We start from the raw sequence: 18,384 nt of genomic DNA, 5'->3' as shown, positions 1-18,384 counted from the left end.
CCTCTGTTTCAGGCCTTCATTTACCACCCAAGTTAGGGCAAAAATTGAATGGGACTCCCTGGGTGTAATTTCCCTTCTTCAATCTGTCCCCCAAACTATAACCAGAAAAATCTTACTAAAATACAAATCATAACATATCACCCTTCCAACTAAGAGCCCTCCACAAATCCCTAATCACTGTATTAAATCTGCAACTGGTCACAACAGCATTGAAGAAAAACTCCAACTGGGGACGCCTGGGTGATTCAGTGGGTTAAGCCTCTGCCTTCGGCTCGGGTTAATCAGCAGGGAGCCTGCTTCCCCCTCTCTCTGCTCCTCCCCCTGCTTGTGATCTCTCTCTGTCAAATAAATAAATAAAGTCTTAAAAAAAGAAAAAGAAAACCTCCAACTGACTTCAGAGCCATTTCTTTTTTTCTTTTTAAATTTTATTTATTTATTTGACAGAGATCACAAGTAGGCAGCGATGCAGGCAGAGAGAGGGGGAAGCAGACTCCCTGATGAGCAGAGAGCCCAATGTGGGGCTCAATCCCAGGACCCCGGGATCATGACCTGAGCCCAAGGCAGAGGTTTTAACCCACTGAGCCACCCAGGCGCCCCACAAAGCCATTTCTTATCTTCCTCCACCACCAACCCTCTCATTCCAGTCATGCTAAACAACTTTGAAGCTCCCCAGAATGTATTCTGTTTTCACTATCAAAGGTTCCCTTGCTAAAGTAGCTTTCCTAGAATGGCTCCTTCTTCCTGAAGGCCGGGCATGGATACCCTTTCTGTGTTTCCCATGATAGCCACCTCATCATGGGGCTACAACACTACTGTAATAGTCAACTCGTCAGTTTACTACAAGCTTCTAAAGGCAAAATGTCTGATTTCTGTACCTATACTGACATGGAGGAAGGGGCTAAATAAATATTTATAAATCTCAGTCTCGAAAAGGCCCTCAGAATTAACTCTATTTCTTCCTTCATCCCTTCATCGAATGCCTGTTATCCTGTGTAACCAACTGCTAAGGGAATGTCCAGCCTCTTGAACACCACTGATGATGGGAAAGTCGCTTATTCAACACTGACGTCAGCAAGGCCTCATTCTGGACATACACGCAGAATTCACTAGAAGGAGCTCACAGCTCACAGTCTGTTGACACCTCATCTGACAAGATCAAGTCCCTGCTGTAGCTGTGGAGGGAAGTTGCTGACTTCCAGATTTGTCACTGGTTTCAGAAACACCTAGCAGAAAGAGCACTGGGGGAAGGGGTGCAGGTGCCTGCTGGAAATGAGTCTGGGAACAATAAAGTTGGGTCATTTTCATATCGTTAACATAGCTAGGACTTCTCCAAACTCTTTTTGCCCAACTTCTGTCTTCAATGTTTAAAGCTCCAGAATCACCACATTGTCAAAAAGCAAAGTCTTAACGGGACCATTTTGCCCTAATTCCAGGAAAGTCTAAGAGAACAGAGAAAATGTAATTAAAGTCAATTATTTTATTGAAGGAGAAAGTTACACAAATATTAACTGACTGCTGGCAAAGGGAAGAAACGTGTTGGAAGTCAGGTATGTTGGCAGATGAGAGAGCGTATCTAAGGTTCCACCCAACAAATATTCAGAATCAGGGTTTCCGTCTTTCTCTGTAGGTCACTTCCCATTAAGAAGATTCTGGAGACCAAATGAGGTAAGATTCTTGCAGGTAAGACCTTTAAGTCTTTAGGTCTTCTCTCAGCCACGGCATCCAGAGAAAGGGTACAGGCAAACCTCAGAGATACCACAGATTTCGTTCCAGACCACCAAAATAAAGCAAGTACCCCAACAGAATAAGTCAAATGAATTCTTTGGCTTCCCAACACATATAAAAGTTATGTTTATATAACATTGTAGTTTATTACATGTACAGTAGCATTCTGTCTAAAGAACAACATACATGCCTTACTTAAAAAATACTTTATTGCTAAAAAGTGCTAACCGTATCATCTGAGCTTTCAGCAAGTCATAATCCTTTGCTCGTGGAGGGTCTCGCCTCAGCGTTGCTGCAGCTTCTACACCGGCCCTTGCTGCTTCACCATGCACTTGTAGGCCCTAGGGATGGCTTCTTTCCTTTAAACCTCACAAACCAACGTCTTCAAACTTTTCTTCTGCAGCTTTCTCACCTGTTAACCCTCACAGAATTGAAGAGTTAGGACTTTGCTCTGGATTAAGCTTCGGCTTAAGGGGATGTTTGATCTTCTGTCCAGAACACTGAAACAAGGCTGTTTCGCTTTCTTAACGTTTTTGTGTGTTCACCGGAGTAGCACTTGTAATTTCCTTCAAGAACTTTCCCTTTGCATTCACAACTTCGCCGACTGGTGCAAGAGGCCTGGCTCCAGCCTATCTCAGCTTTCAACGTGCCTTTCTCACGGAGCTTAATCATGTCGAGCTTTAGACTGAGAGTGAGAGATGGCAGACTCTTCCTTTTACTTCAACACTGAGAGACCATCATCATAGGACTACTAACTGGCCTAATTTCAATATGTTGAGTCTCAGGGGAGAGGGAGGCCCAAGGACAGGGAGAGATGAGGGAATGGCTGGTTGGTAAACAGTCAGAATACATACATTGATTAAGTTCACGGTCTTATATGGGCACGCTTGTGGCACTCCAAAACGATTACAATAGTAACATCACAGATCACCATAAGAAATATGATAGTGATTATAAAGTTTGAAATACTGTGAGAATTACAAAATGTGAGACAGAGACACAAGGTGACAAATGCTGCTGGAAAACGCGCCAATAGACTTGCTCGACGCAGGGTTGCCACAAACCTTCAATTTGAAAAAATGCATTATCTGCGAAGCTCAATAAAACGAAGCACAATAAAACGAGGTATGCCTCTAATTTATTTTTCAGATTCCTCTGTGGGATTAAAAAGTCTTTTTCTCATCGCATTGCCATGCTCCCTGCTCTTGGTCCTCTTTTCCATGTACTGGAAAATAAAAGGAAGGGGGGAGAAAAGAGACAGCAGATTATATTACCATTAGTATCAGCTGAGTTAAATATTTTAAAATATTTGCAAAATAGTTTTTGCTGATAAAATTCTCATTTGTCTTTTATTTCACTGAATCTGAAACTGCAAACACAGTACAGCATCTATATCCTAACAGGTGTACAAATATTTACTGAATTCATATTTTCTCCCAAAATATGATTTCAGTAAATATTTAAGATGAGTGAATTTTATCACTGTTCTGCAGGAACTCACAATCTATCAAAGTCATCTAATCTCGGCTTGAACACTTCTAGTAATGAGCAGCTCACTACCTAAGGTAGCCTGTTTGTTGGACACTTCTACTTGTTCCAAAGGTTTTTTTAATGTTGAACCAGTAAGTGTTTCCCTGTAAATTCTCCTACTGCCCTCCATTTCTTCATGCAAATATCTGATTACAGAAAACCCACTTACTACCTCTGTTTCTAGGCCGAGCATTGCTGGTTTCTACAAAGGACCACAGAACATGGCTTCTGCCTTCTAATAGCTACCACATACCATTTATAAGGTGCTTTAATATCAATATCCCTTATAAAAACTATCACAACCAGAATTAAATACAGTGCTCCATGCAGTCTGTCAGATGTGGACTACCGAGGACCTACTAGCTCTTACGACCTACACATTTTATTTCTATAAATATTATCAAGAGTAACTGGCTCTTGGCAACCACACTATCCTATTAGTTTACATGGAAATCTATATTCGGCTGAACTTCCCAGGATTTTTTCATTACGAATAGCCATCAAACAGGATTCTCTCCAAATCCTACATTTCTGCAGTCGGTTGGATCTAAGTACAGTTTTCACCTTGGAGGTTTTCAGCCTTGTATTTGGATCTGGCCAGAAGGTTATAAGTAACAGGAAATACACAGCCTGGCACTTAGAAAAAGCACTTGTTTAAAGCAGAGAAACGTGAATATAAGTGCTTTTGTAAGACTATACTTTCAGGGATCATTTCTATAGTTTGTTATAATTGCTTTTGTATGGATATATGTACAGACTTATATACACCGACAGATATATTTTAAAGGTGAATGAAGGAATCACTTTTTTTCCTTTTTCCATAGGAACCCTAGAAAAAAAAATAAAAGTAAATTCAAGTTGAAAAAACTAAGTATATGTGAACAGCTAGACATTAAAATCTTTTAGGAGCCAGAGATGGAAAAAGGCCGCAGAAATTAAAAGCAGTGACAGAGAGCTGGGCAGGAACTTGACTGGCCCCCCTGCCCAGACACCTGAGGAAATGCTGGGAAGGTTCGTGTTTACTGCATCTTTGGATCTCGTAACCTCAAATAAGGGGAGCTAAGCTAGATCATCTCTAAGAAGATTTCTAGATCTAAAGTTTTGACTGAAGAGTTCTAACAGCCTCTGGAATGATAGTTTTCAAACTTTTTTTTTCTTCTTCATCAAAGGGCCACTTCAAATTGCAGATGAAACACCAGGTCCCTTTAACCAAAATAATTCCTTTTATCTGTCACTCAATAATTTTCCTCTAAAGATTGTTGGGGGAAAGGGTATTTGTCATTTTAAAAACCATTTTTTTTTAAAAGCACTGTTCTAGAACGTAATGGGATACCTACTCTGAGAAAAATATTTGGTATTGATCTTGAATCACAATACCAGACTGCCTCCAGTAATCAGGCTGGGAGGAGGGTCTTAAGGGTAAATCTTCAGAAGATGATACGTTAGAGGCAGAAAAAAAAAAAACAAGTTAAAGAGCAAATTAAAATATAATCTCTGTTAAAATGTATGTTAAGATATTCTCAAAGGGAGTCCAGATGGTCTTTGAATAAAAGAAGAAAAAAAAAAGGATGAATATGATGTTATTCACAAAACTTCACTGAACAACAAAACCAAACCAAACCGAGTCAAAAAATTAAGAGGGATGAAATAGAATTAGTGATTATTTCCATAGAAAGAACAAAAGCACGACACAGCAGCAAAGAGAGGCTAATAAGGGAACTGGCCAGACCCTTCTTCTAGTTGAAAGCGCCAAGGAATGAAATACTCAAAGGGCATGTGAAGGGGATGGTTAGAGGAGTGCGTGAAAGGCAGGAAATGGTCAACTAGAAAGCATTAAAGGCAGAGAGGAAATACGTGAGCACAGGTTCAGAGGACCAGAGGAGGAAAGAACAGACAAAAACATCTATAAATCAGGTAATAAAGTGACATAACAACCACACTGAGGACTTAGAAAATACGTCAGGAGAAAATCCAAAATTTATATGAAAACAAATTCAAAGTAAGAAAAAGATATACAGCATTCTACCAAACAGTTGCTAAGAGCTCAGGACCACCTGGGAAGAAAATTCTGAATAAAGATCTAATCACCAAACCAATGGCAAAAATTAGCAAACTGTAAGAAGAAAAAAAAAAATCTAAACTTAGGAAAAAAGCAATCTAACACAACTGAAAATGTGAGAAATAAACATTTGTACTGAATAAAGTAGTGTGGGCTTCATTTTCTCATCCTCTGTTAAAAGGGGAACAAAGCCCTAGGTTCAGTTTTCATACAAACTAGCTTTACATGTAAATATGAAGAAAAACTCTTTAAAAATCTATTTAAAACACTTCTATATGGGGCGCCTGGGTGGCTCATTGGGTTAAAGCCTCTGCCTTCGGCTAAGTTCATGATCCCAGAGTCCTGGGATCAAGTCCCGCACCGGGTTCTCTGCTTCCTCCTCTCTCTTTCTCTCTCTCTCTCTCTCTCTGCCTGCCTCTCTGCCTGCTTGCGATCTCTGTCAAATAAATAAATAAATAAAATCTTAAAAAAAAAAAAAAAAACACTTTTATATGTACACATTTGTGCAAAGAAAATTACAACCCTGAATTCAGAACTCTAGAAAGTTCTTCAAACGGTAAAGACATTGGAAAGGGATTCTGGGAATGGAGAGGAAAAAAAAGCTTGATTTAAAAATACAAAAGTTGAAGATAGATAATTGCTGCACAGCTTCAAATATTATACCTTTCAATATGAGGCTAATAGGAAAAAAATTCAAAAATACAGAAAAGGAAAGAAAACAGGAAGGCCGATTTTTCGTATAGATTTTTAAAGGTTTGAGACATAAAACAACTGATGAACAGAACAGAAATGGAGTTAACTTTCTTTTCAAAAGCACTCTGCTATATGCCCAAGTCAAAGTCATGGTCTAAAACCGGGTCCAGGAAATGAGTCTTTCCAACCAAGTCAAACTAGATCCGCATGGCTCGTACATGCCATGGTTATGAAGAAATTCATAATTTTAGACCAGTAAGGAGCCCAAGTCCAGGTCCCACCATGTTCTATGAGGAAATAGAGGCCCAGAAAGTGTTAGTTACCTGCTATAGCTAAGAGCTGATTTACCGATGTCTTTCTACTACTATACAAACTCAGTTTCCTAGCCCTTACAATTCATCCAGAGGAGTTACAATGATTTTAATAAGGAAACTGTTTTCATTTATGTGCATGGAAAAAATTTAAAAGTAATGTCTTTCATTTCTCCACTTGGTTTTAGGAGAGGACATACATATAAAGTGTTAATTCTCTCTGTTATACTAAAATTTGGAATAAAAATTAGTAATGGGGGTATTCTAAATATTGCTCAGAAAGGTTCTATTCTACTGTTCAACCACTTTCATCCTCTAACACTTTTCTTACCTCATTCTTCAAGCATTTTCTCATCTCCCGATCGAGATCATTGCAATGACCAAAAAATTTCAGAATGCTGTGCTAAAAGGAAGAAGAGGGGTAAAATATTTCATCCCATAATATACTAAGGTCTCTGGCACATAGAATTTAAATACTTATTCTAGAAATAAATGGAATATTTTGGAAATATTTACAGAAATGGATTTAATGTGTCACCACCTTGTTAAAAAGCAAAGAGTTAAATCACAGGTATAAAACATACAAATAAATGGACTTATCCTGGCCTTCTTAAAAGAAGGGATAAATGCTTTATAGATAGAAATGAAAACTAAAAAGACCTCTCCTTGATAAAACGGAAGCCTATTAACCTGCCCAAACCTCACAACGACAGAATATAAACAATTCTGTTTTCTAATACCCTTTTCTTTAAGGGCAGGTGAAAATCACAGCACAACCATCATCTATCACAGGAAGCGATGTCAAAGTGTGGGGTGGCCATATTAACATGACCAGTGACTTCTTCATTAGCAAACATTCTGTCCCTTTGAAGAATTACCCAATAAATGCTCGGGGCAAACACTGATTTTCTCATTTGCCTCCATCCAAAATGTCATCAAAATGTATCAGAAACACATAACACCATTACTAAATGGCCTATATTGGCCATGTAAGTAAACCACTAATCCAAAATGTAAGAAAACGTAGATCTAAAGTTCAAAGTCTGCTTTCTTTGCCAAGAAAAATAAAAATCTCCTAGTGATTTCAAGGCCTATGACAATTAGCACAGCAAAAAGTATGAATGCTCTGAAGCAGATTAAGATGAAGAATGAAGTCAAGAACACGAATTTTAGTCAGGCTATAATTAGTGTGTTTGCATATCACGATTTTTAAGGAATGGGTAAGACAGCATGGTGATGTCCTATAATGACATGCCACAAGTGCTGAACTTGTAATAATAAGCACCTTTTCCTTTTCTTTCTAATTAAGGCTTTCATGGAAACCAGACAACACGTAATTAATAAGCTGTGCCTCATGCTAATCCTTTCTTTCCCTGCCACTGTAAATGTCCTTTTCTGGTCCACAGTGGAAAAATGGGTCATTTTTTTCTGGCAAGCATTTAAGGTAAACTAAGATCTACTACTAGTCCCCTAAGGACCTTTTCAGAATAACTATTTCCTATGTATTTTTCCTAAACTATTTCCTTGGCAACAAATGAACAGGAACCATGCATTTTCACACACCTTCTGGTGAGCAGAACAGAAAGGATCAGACTTTCAGAATGTAAGGCAGTATTTCATAGTTTGGTTTACATGGACTCATATCATCCATAAACAGACATCTTACTTTTAAATCCAAGACAGAAGCTCTTTTTTTTCTTTCCCAACATTTAAACCCAAAGAAGAATTATACTCTTGTGACATTACATGAAAAACAAACCCAAAGCGCTCCACTGGAATTGGTTTATGAAATGCCTGGGGTCTACATTTCTCTTGTACACACATGGCATAAGCCTCTAATGTGCGATGTCTATGTCTAGAGAACCAAACTAACTGAGCAATTGATTGAATAAATGAATCAATCAACTGATACCTTGAAGACAATGTACCAAGCACCAGGGATACAGCAATGAGGAAGGTGCACCTGGGCCCTACTCGCAGTACATGGTCAGAGGCAAGAGCCAGCTAACAAAGTGATTCCTATAAGGTAGTAGTTTTCCAAGTGTAGTCCAAGGACACCCACGAATTCCCAAGACCTTTCCAGGTATGTACACGGTAAAAACAATTATCCTGATAATCAAAGATCTTATTTGTTTTGTTCATTTTCATTCTCTCACAAGGCTACTGTGGAATTTTCCAGAGGCTGCACAAAGGGCAATATCACCAAAGACTGAACATAAGGCAGACAGGAGGATCTGGCTATATTCCATTAAGCCAGGTATGAGAGAACTGCAAAAATGCAACACTAATGCCGTTCTCTTCACTCTGTCTGAGAAAATAAGGTTTTTTACGAAAACTTACTTCATTAATATGTATTAGATTTATTATTATATTTTTATATAAATTTATATTATTAATTCCTCAGTTTTAACTTCTAATTCAGTGAATATTAGTAGCTATAGCCCACATACACGAAAGTTATTTGGGGTCTTTAATAAAGCATAAAGGAGTCATGAAACCAAAAAGTGTGGAAACTATCTTAAAGTAGGAACCATGTGACGTGTGGGGTTACTGGAGTACAGAGTGACTACACTAAGAGAATGCAGGCCAGGAAAGGAGAAAAGGAAGAGGAAGTAACAAGTGACACTGAAGCAAACCTGAAGGATGAGGAAATGTGGTCTAGCACACAGGAAGTGAGACAGTGGGAAGGGCTCTGAGACCAGCAAGGAGAAAGCAAACACAAAGGCTTAGAAGAGGGAAGTGTGTTGCCGCACAACTGCACACAGGAGCACACAGGAGCAAGCAGAAGAGGTGCAGGAGGGTGGTAAGGCCCACGGGGTTAGTAGGGGACAAGTCCATGAAGGCCCTGAACCAACACAAAATAAGAAATTCAGATTTGATAAATTGCAGGCAAAGAGGGAAACAACGATTCAGCTTACATTTGAACATCACTACAGTCAAGTGAAAGGGAACAGAGAAGAGGACAAAACGGTCAGGGGGCCAGGGTGGTCCCAGTAAGATAACACCGGAATTAATTGGTGTTAAGAATAGACACATAAATCAGTAGAAGAGACTACAGAGCCCAGAAACAGACCCAGCCACATATGGTCAGTTGATTTTTGACCAAGACAGCACGATAATTCAGTACGAAAAGGATGGTCTTTGCAACCAATGGTGCTGGAACAACAATATCCATAGAAAAAGAAATACTGGCTCATACCTCACACGATACACAAAAATTAACCTGAAATGAATTACAGCTCTAGATGTAAAAGTTAAAACTCTACAACTTCCAGGAGGAAATCTCCACGACTAGGAAACATACAAGATCTTTAAAAGGAAAAACAAACAAACAAACTCCCACAAACCCACAAACCGTAAGAGAAAAAAAACACCTGGTTATTAGGCCTCATCAAACTTAAAAACTGCTCTTTGAAACACAACCTTAGAAAAATGAAAAAGGATGCCACAGACTAGGAGAACATATTCACAACACACTCATCAAAGGACTTGCATGTCGAATGAAAAAAAAAATTCTTAAAATTAAATAATAAAGCAAACAACCCAATTTTAAAACATGGGCAAAAGAGAAAAAATAATAGATAAAATTTAAATTAAAAAAATAAAATATGGGCAAAAGACTTTATATGAATGGCCAATAAGCACATGAAAAGATGCTCAAAAACTAGCCATCAGGGAAGTAAATCTAAAACCAAGACACTACTGCATACCCATATAATGATTAACGTTAAAAAGACAATATCAATTCTTGATCTAGATGTATGCTGAAAAGAATCTGCCTAACGTATATATACGATCAAACAACAACATTCTTCGAACCAACAAAAATAGCTAACTTCAAAGGTCATAGGTATTACTCATTACATTACCATTAGTCTTCAAATTTCACACATTTAAATGATACTTATTATTAAATTTGATATATCTACAGTTTATGAATATCATGAGGAAAATAACACATCATGAAAAGTTAAAGAAAAACAGACATTCTCCTTATAACCGTCTCACATATCAAGTATATGAAAAAAGCTAAACAGTTAACATCTGTAAAAATACCAGCTTAATTTAATGATTTCCAAAAATGAGCTTCCTTTCTATTTTTGGTTTAAACCACAGAATTTTACTCCCATTCCACTAACAAGTGAGCAAATCTGCCAAATTAGGCCAATCATAATTTAAATCTAGCTAACATCTATTATAAAAAAATGTTTCAATCTCCTTTAAACACAGAATGGTAGACATCAAAGAAAATCTTAGAAAAATCTTAAAATAATTCCATTATGATCAGAAGAGTCAGAATTTAACATAACTGTTCTAGTGCCCTATAATACAAAAAAAACAAAAACAAAAACAGTATTTTATGGTAAGAACATGGATTCCAACTATTACATATTATTTCAGAAGTTCCCTAATGAACCACCATGCTTGATTTTTACTAATCAAGAAAGGAGATGGTGCCTTGAAAACCACAAGCATCAGGTACTAATCTTTGGTAAACTAAGATCCACTATATTACCATGCCTTTCCATTAGTGGAGATAACATTTTATCAGTGTGTTGTACTTAAGTTTCATTTTTGCTTTATGGTCATTTTTCTGAACTCTTACATTTTTGTGACATTCCTTAAGTAAGTTAATCAAGACGTTGCATTCTTCAGTGTGCAAGTGTGGAGATAAGTCAGGATGCATCTTTAGGAGGTGACGGAGCACAGCAGAGCAACCTGTGGATACAAGAGTGTCTTGAATATGTGTGACTGTATTTGTTAATGCGACCTAAAACTATTTCAGTAAAAACGTGCAGTGAGCTTTATCAGAAAACGAAGTTGACCTCTGGCAAATTATTAAACCTGAGCCTCAGCTTCCTTATCCAACAATTTCACAGATTCAGCAAGCCACCAGGTGTTGTTTGGAGAACCTGCAGGTTCAGAAAAAAGCAGAAGTCCTCAAGAGACCCAATCCTGGAAACAAGTGCTCCAGTAGAAACAGCTAGCCTATACTAACAAGCCTGATCTCAATTATTTTCCCCACATAACCTGAAACTAACTACAACTCCTTTTGTTCAGATGAAATTCTAAGAAGTAAGAGAATTGGTTTATTAATCCTTTTAAAATGCATATTCCTGAGGGAGAGGGCTAAAGCCTCATTAGCCAATCTCGCGTTAATGTCAATTCACATGGACTGCTTTCTTATTCCCAACATCTGGCTGAGAAAAATCCAACTAGACAATGAAGAGAAACAAAAAGCAGATGGGAAAAAAGTTTTTCATTTTAGCAGAGATAGCCATAAAATGCAATTATTACAATGAAAGGAAGAAGCTGAATTCCAGAAATTAAATTTATCACAAAGTAGAAAATCAGCAGCCAACGTCAAAGGAAAAACATTATTTTGAAATGTCTGCCACAGTTACGTAGTACTATTTACCTATTCTTTCCTTTAACCTACTGTTTTTAACTTGGAAAACATTACCAAAAAAAAAAAAAAACAAAAAAGAACCAATTAATTATTTTAATCTACAAGTTTCAAGAAAGGAAACCTAAGGGAAAATAATGACCTTAGTTGGGCAAAGAGTTCTTTAGATAGGTCAAAAGCACAATTCACAAAAGAAAAAAAATTGGTACAATCTTATCAAACTTAAAAAAACTTTCTCACTTCAAAATACACCATTAAGAAAGTGAAAAGACACAGGGATGAAAAGCACAGCATAGGAAATGGAATCAATAATACTGTAATAGATTTATTGTGGTGAGCATTTCATAATGTATATAAATTTTAAAAAAAAAAGAAAAAAAAAGACAAGCCACACTTTGGGTGATAATGACATGTCAATGCAGGTTCATCAGTTGTAAAAACACAGGACTCTGGTGGGGGATGCTGACAGTGGGGAAGGCTGCACATGTGTAGGGCAGGGGGCAAGTGGGATCTCTGTACTTTCTGTTCAGTTTTGCTGTGAACCTAAAACTGCTCTAAAAAATAAATAACCTACAAGCTACAGACTAGGAGAAAATATTTGCAAATCATATATGAAAAAGGACTTGTTATCTAAAATATATAAAGAATGCTTATAAACAACCCAACATTTAAAAATGGACCCAAAAAACAGCCAAAAGATTTGAATAAATACTTCATAGAAGATGATACAGGAATGGTTAATTAAGCACATGAAAAAAATGCTAAACACCAATAGTCACAGGGAAAGGCAAACTAAAACCAAAATGAGATGTTAACTACACATCTGCCAGAAAAGCTATAATCAACAAGTCAGACAATAACAAGCATTAGTTAGGATGCAGAGAAAACAGGCCTCATTGCATTGCTAGTGGAAACAAAAAATAGTACACACTTAGGAAAGCAATTTGGCAGTGTCTTAAAGGAGTTAAACACAAACTTACCAAATGACCCGGACCACGGAAACTGCACTCTTAAGAATCTACCCAAAAGAAATGAGAACACATAGGCACACAAAGACATGTATACGAATATTCACAGCATTATTCATTATAACCAATACTGGAATCAATCCAAATATCCAATAACCTGGTAACTGGACACACAAATATGGTGTATCTAGACAATGGAATACTACTTGGAGAGGAAAAGGAATGCACTGATACAGGCACCAACATGGGGGAACCTCAAAAGCACCAAGCTAAATGAAAGAAGCCAGATTCAAAAGACTATATGATTCCATTTATGTTCAATGTCCAGAAAAGGCAAAATTGTAGAGAAAAAAAAGCTGATGGGTTCCGTGGGCCTGAAAGTGAGAGGGAGGATTATTTGCCTTTGGGCACAAAGTAGTATTTCTACGTGATAAAAATGATTTAGAATAGGATTGTGGTAATGGTTGCACAAGTGCAGTTCACTAAAATCACTGAATTCACATACAATGGGTGAATTTTATGATACGTAAATTGTACCTTAATAGAACTAATACCAAAAAGTTCAGGAAATTCAAAAGGCCTATCTACCTTCTACTCACAAGTAAAATCCTTAAAAATATCTAAACAAATTAATTCCAGAGAATTACCGTATGCCTACTATTGCAGAACTCAATTTATAAAAACATCGGTAGATCGCTATTCCATTGAGTGACTTCCAACTGAGCACACCCACTCAAGGACACACATGCACACACACGCACACACAGCATACCACAGCTGAAGATCACACATAGGGCCGCTGGGGCCAGCTAAGTGTTTGAAATGGAAATTGGAAATGCAGCCAAGTTCAAGTTTGGTTTGCCTGCCACTAACTACAAAATATTTTTAATGACATAATCTTTTTGCCTCAGAAAAACAAGATCTCATATAGTCTAGCAATTTAAACCATTTAATATTATACCAATATATCACATTTACACCTATTAGTTATCTGGTTATCTGATTTCTGCCTCCCTTTTTTCTGAAGGAAGATGTATACTGGCTTAGCCACCTAGAAAATGTCTTTATATTTTGTAAATATATTTGACAAAAAATTTTTGCATATTTCTATCAACCAACCCTCAAAAGTACACTTTTACAGTTTGGAAACGAGCTCACAATGTACTGAAATGACCTCGTTAATTGGTAAATTAAATACTCTAGAAGACACTTGGCTGGTGGGATAAATACTGCACATGGTATACAAGTATAAATGCATACGTATCACGATGTATATTTTTCCTCCCTCTATTACAAAAGTTTATGTCACGGTAGACCCAGCCAGGGCACCAATAAGACGTCTTCCCTTCTACGTACTTATCCAACATAACTACGTTCAAGAAGAAAATGGGTTTCATACGGTTTCCTTTTCCTAGTCTTCTTGGTAAAAAGCTAAGCTACTACTTAACTTACAGTTCTAAACACTGGCCAAATTCCTTATCTAACAAATTCCTTGCCTTACCAGTCATTCCCTTCTTTCCTTCACCCTATCTTTTTAGTGATATATGCTTTTCTTCTTTCCCTCGATTCACCCTGTACCTACACTGCCTCCCGGCACCCAATGTCCTCTGGTTTCTTGTAACCGTTGCTGCACACACAGGTGTACTCCCGGACTCTCGGGTGTTAATCTACAAAGCACAGCTATAAAATGATGGCACTGCTCTTAGAACACAATGATGTGAGTGCTGGTATCTTCCAGTAGTCATCTTTCAAAGCCTATTCTAATCAGCGTTATTATAACTCGAAGTAACTTACGAACTGAAGAAAACGAAATGTATATTCCATTCAAATATAATGGATATCAAATAAAATGAGTATTCCATGATAGACAGATTTCAACCACCAGGTGGCACCATTTTAGAAAATAAACCAAGAGTAACCAAGACATTAACCCTGGTAGATTACATGGTATATTCCTTCAAAGCCATAAGAATATATCTACATTATTAGTGTTGAAAATAATTTGTTAAACATTTACCACACACTAGGCACAAGTCTTACAATCCTTCCATAACTGTAGCAAGTAGGTACCTTTATAAATTCAGTGAAACCATAAGAAATTGCCTTTTTGTAGTTCAAATATGCATTACTCACATTTTCATAGTAAAACTAAGCCCCAGGTCACATAGTAAGTGGTAGAGTTACTACCCAATGCAATCTCTCACGAGGACAGATAATTCCCATTTTCAAAATAGGAAAGACATGCCTTCCCAGCAGTCTGTGTAAGAAATAAATAAAGAGAGTGAAAACTATTTCCCAAAGACCCTCTGGTCGGTTACAAGTTCAACAGACAATAATTCTAGGCCTATCTTCCAAAGAAGTCAATGTAATATTATCCTGTCTATCTCCCTCAAGAAAAAGAACAGTACTATGTTTGTCCTGATCGGTCCAGTCCCAAATATTGGCAAAGTAAATATCTGGAGAGAGTGCTTAGGATTAAGATGGCTTTGACTCTAGGTTTAAACAGGAAGCCATTAATGAAACTGGGAATATTTGCCAATTTAGGGAAGTGCACATCAGAGAAGACAGATAAACAACCTGGTTCAGTAAGACAAACAATGGATTTACAATCAAAAGTTGTAGACTTATCGGTCCGTAAATTATAACACTTTGGTTACTTAATCTGAGACTAAGTCTCTTCTTCCGTAAATTGGAATTAGCTCTTGACCTGTATTTCTGGGTGGTCCTGAGGTTTAAGATAACATATGTGGGAGAATCTGAAATAGTGAGCAGTGAGTGTGACATCTGTAAAGTATTATTTGTATATCTGAAATACTCTGTCATATGATGGGAAAGCCTGAACTGAATTTACAGCAGTGTTTCCCAGGCATTTCCCAGGACGGGACTGGAAACCGAAGGGTGAATGTTAACAAAGGCAGGTGTCCTCTTCCAGGAGCTGTCCAACAAGGAAACAGGCTGCTATGTGAAGTTCTCGGTTATCTGTCCTCATGTACCCCAAGGAGACTGGCTACATCAATTACGGATGCCACAGCGTACTCTTGCATTGCATTAAGTTTCTTCTCAAGCCTAAGTTCATAACTAAATGATTTTAACCTATTTCCAAAAATAAAATTCAGTCAATGGATAAAAAACTTGTCACCACTAAAAATACACAGAACAATTCCAAAAGGGTAGTAACAAAATAATTAACACCAGGTGCGCTGCTAAACAAAGGTGAAGGGAACATTCATTTGTGCTAAGACTTCATGCATGGGTGTTTGTATTAAGAAAAAGGGATAAATTCCGTTCAAAATGTTATCATTTAAACACAAAACTTCAGTCCCACCTTTACTTTGGCATTTATCAGAAGGGTTAACTTGTCACAGTTACAATGCCTCCCTCGCCACCTCAACTCCACCCATTGCCTGAATGAAGTGTGCACACATTTATACCAAAAGAGCCACTGAAACTCTAAAAGATGTTCAGCTGGGACAAGCTGATCGTTCTGTAACTGGGTGACAGGTCTCTGCAAAGCAATCTGAACTTGTATTTGGGGGTAAGCTGGGAGAACAGAAGCAGTATTACTCGCACTAAAGGCATAACAATTATAGGCTTATTTAATCACTCCTTCACCTTATTCTACCAACTCTGAGCTAAAATTTTCCTGAGTATTCCATGATAGACAGATTTCAACCACCAGGTGGCACCATTTTAGAAAATAAACCAAGAGTAACCAAGACATTAACCCTGGTAGAGAAAAAGCAGTAAGCAAATCTTTAGTCACAAGGAGGAAACCCCTTATTTTAATGCCACTTGGGTTTTCTTTCAAAAGATTCTGCTGTTTGGTGTCTGCACCAGAAAGAAATTTACACTACGCCGCAATTTCTGATGTCATTTTTAAACAAACAAAAAACAAGTCCAGAAAAGTCTCTTGTGCAAAGTCCGAAGAAGCTGTTCTCGAGGAAAAACTGTGAACTTAACACTTATTGCTTAATGCTTGGTAAAACCTATCTTTTTTAAAGTCTACTTCTCAGAAAGCACTGGAATTAGTTAAAATAGCATTTCTGCAACTATGTCAAACTACGCACCATTCAGCAGAGGCAGCAGACATAGCAGGGTATACTACCTACCTTACCTTTTCATTTGCAGGTGCAAAGTGACCAAATCTAAACCTATGCTCTTGAGTGACTCGTGCTCCCAAATACAGACCAGGCCATATAAAATCAGTCCATATACCCCAAAGAACACACAGGCTAGTGAAGAAATATTGTTGCAAATACACACAGTAAATGCCCAATTAATGTTTGCCAAATCTTGAATTTAGGATTATTACAGATCCGAGAATTGGTTCACACCTCAACATAGTTAAAAAAAAAAAAAAAAAAGACAATAAGGCTCATTTGAAATAAACTAAGCAGGTGCAGAAGCCTGTATGTATGGAAAGGAGTTACAAGGGGCGTCACAACACAAGTTGGCCAGTGCGAACTTCTTTTATGCACTTAAGATTTTAGGTTTCCAGAACTCGGATTTACTAGCACCTACTGTGAACCTACAAGCACGGTGATTTTTAAACCCAGTGAAAGGGATCTGAATGTCTCCTTTCCTTCAAAAGTGTACTGATGAGGATCTCACCGGATTCCCACTTCGCAAGACGGACTGGGGGCAACTCTGCAGCTGAGATGTGCCGTAACAAGGCCCCCACCGTCTACAAACAAATGCTAAACTCCCAGCTGGTAACAATAATAATCCTACAGTTCCGTGAGCGCTCACCGTACCAAACGCTGGGAAGGGCTTCCCTTCTCACCATCGATGCCGTGGGTTACGACCATTTTACTGGCGTGGAAGCCGAGGCTCAGGGAGGGGAGGAGCCCGCCCGGGATCACTAGGCTCGCGAGTGGCGGGACAGACTGCAGCAGAGTGAAAGGTCTGGGCCAAGCATGCCCTAAACTACCCGCGCGTCCTCAGCAAGTGCCTGAGGGCTGAGAGCCCCGGACAGACCTCCAGCCCCCCGCGCAGTGGACTACCGGCGAGCTGAGAGCCACCACCACCCTGAAGACCAGCGGCCGGACCTTCAGGGTCCCCACCTCGGAGAGCGGCTGGGGGGGGGGGGGGGGCAACGGCGGGGCGCGCGCCAGCAGGGGACGGGAGGAGGGGCAGGTGCGTGTCCCGCGGCCTCCCCGGGACACCGCGGCCGAGAAGAGAGCGTTCCTCGGAACGGCCCGGACTGCCGAGACTCACCGGACTCGCGGCCACAACAGGAGGGCTGAAGCGACAGTCACCAGCGAAAACTCCCCATTCAAAGGGCGGCAGTCAGGACGCTGGAGCTGAGCCACCTCCGGGTGGCGAAGGCTCTCACGCCCTCCACAGCTGACCTCGCACGGCCTGACCAGCCCTCGCCGCTCCTGGCCTCTGAGGCGCATGCGCCACCCGGCCTGGACGGGCCCATTTTCGGGGGCTGTCGGGGAGGGAGAGCAAGTGTCCGGAGGAACGGTGGGGCCTAAAAACAGCAACCCGAACCAACAAGCCAGATTAAAGGGGCCGAGAGTGACTGTATTTAACAAACGTTCTCCGCTGACAAGGGTGATGCGAAGATTCGGCGAGTTTCACTTCGGCCGCTCTCCCACGCGGTCCCCGTGCCCAGGGTACAGTCCAAGGAGAGCGCTCCGGGGGGCGGGGCTGGAGGGCGGTGGGAACTGCAATTGGTGGCTTTGA

The 18,384-nt window shown here is 39.2% G+C and overlaps 1 protein-coding gene and 1 pseudogene across 5 annotated transcripts; one reads left to right on the top strand and one right to left on the bottom strand.

Moving 5' to 3' along the window:
- Nucleotides 1–1,457: 1,457 nt before the first annotated feature.
- CMC2 (C-X9-C motif containing 2) lies at nucleotides 1,458–18,274 on the bottom strand. 5 transcript variants are annotated; one of them, XM_047711170.1, is made up of 6 exons: nucleotides 17,911–17,977; nucleotides 12,706–12,743; nucleotides 11,145–11,231; nucleotides 10,925–11,037; nucleotides 6,650–6,721; nucleotides 2,833–2,950 (listed from the first exon to the last, which is right to left on the bottom strand). In XM_047711170.1, the coding sequence occupies exons 4-6, from the start codon at nucleotides 11,003–11,005 to the stop codon at nucleotides 2,864–2,866; spliced, it is 240 nt and encodes a 79-aa protein (XP_047567126.1). In that variant the 5' UTR covers nucleotides 11,006–11,037; nucleotides 11,145–11,231; nucleotides 12,706–12,743; nucleotides 17,911–17,977; the 3' UTR covers nucleotides 2,833–2,863. The 5 variants fall into 5 exon arrangements, with proteins under 5 accessions (XP_047567127.1, XP_047567123.1, XP_047567126.1 ...); XM_047711171.1 differs by lacking the exon at nucleotides 11,145–11,231 and having other exon boundaries at nucleotides 1,458–2,950; nucleotides 17,911–18,274; XM_047711167.1 differs by lacking the exons at nucleotides 6,650–6,721; nucleotides 11,145–11,231 and having other exon boundaries at nucleotides 1,458–2,950; nucleotides 17,911–18,194.
- On the top strand, nucleotides 3,945–4,046 carry LOC125090086 (uncharacterized; annotated as a pseudogene).
- Nucleotides 18,275–18,384: the final 110 nt, after the last annotated feature.

The sequence above is a fragment of the Lutra lutra genome, chromosome 17 (genome assembly GCF_902655055.1).
Source record: "Lutra lutra chromosome 17, mLutLut1.2, whole genome shotgun sequence".
Lineage (NCBI taxonomy): Eukaryota > Metazoa > Chordata > Mammalia > Carnivora > Mustelidae > Lutra > Lutra lutra.
The sequence above is the reverse complement of the archived record's forward strand: the minus strand, read 5'-3'. Positions and strand labels throughout refer to the sequence as shown.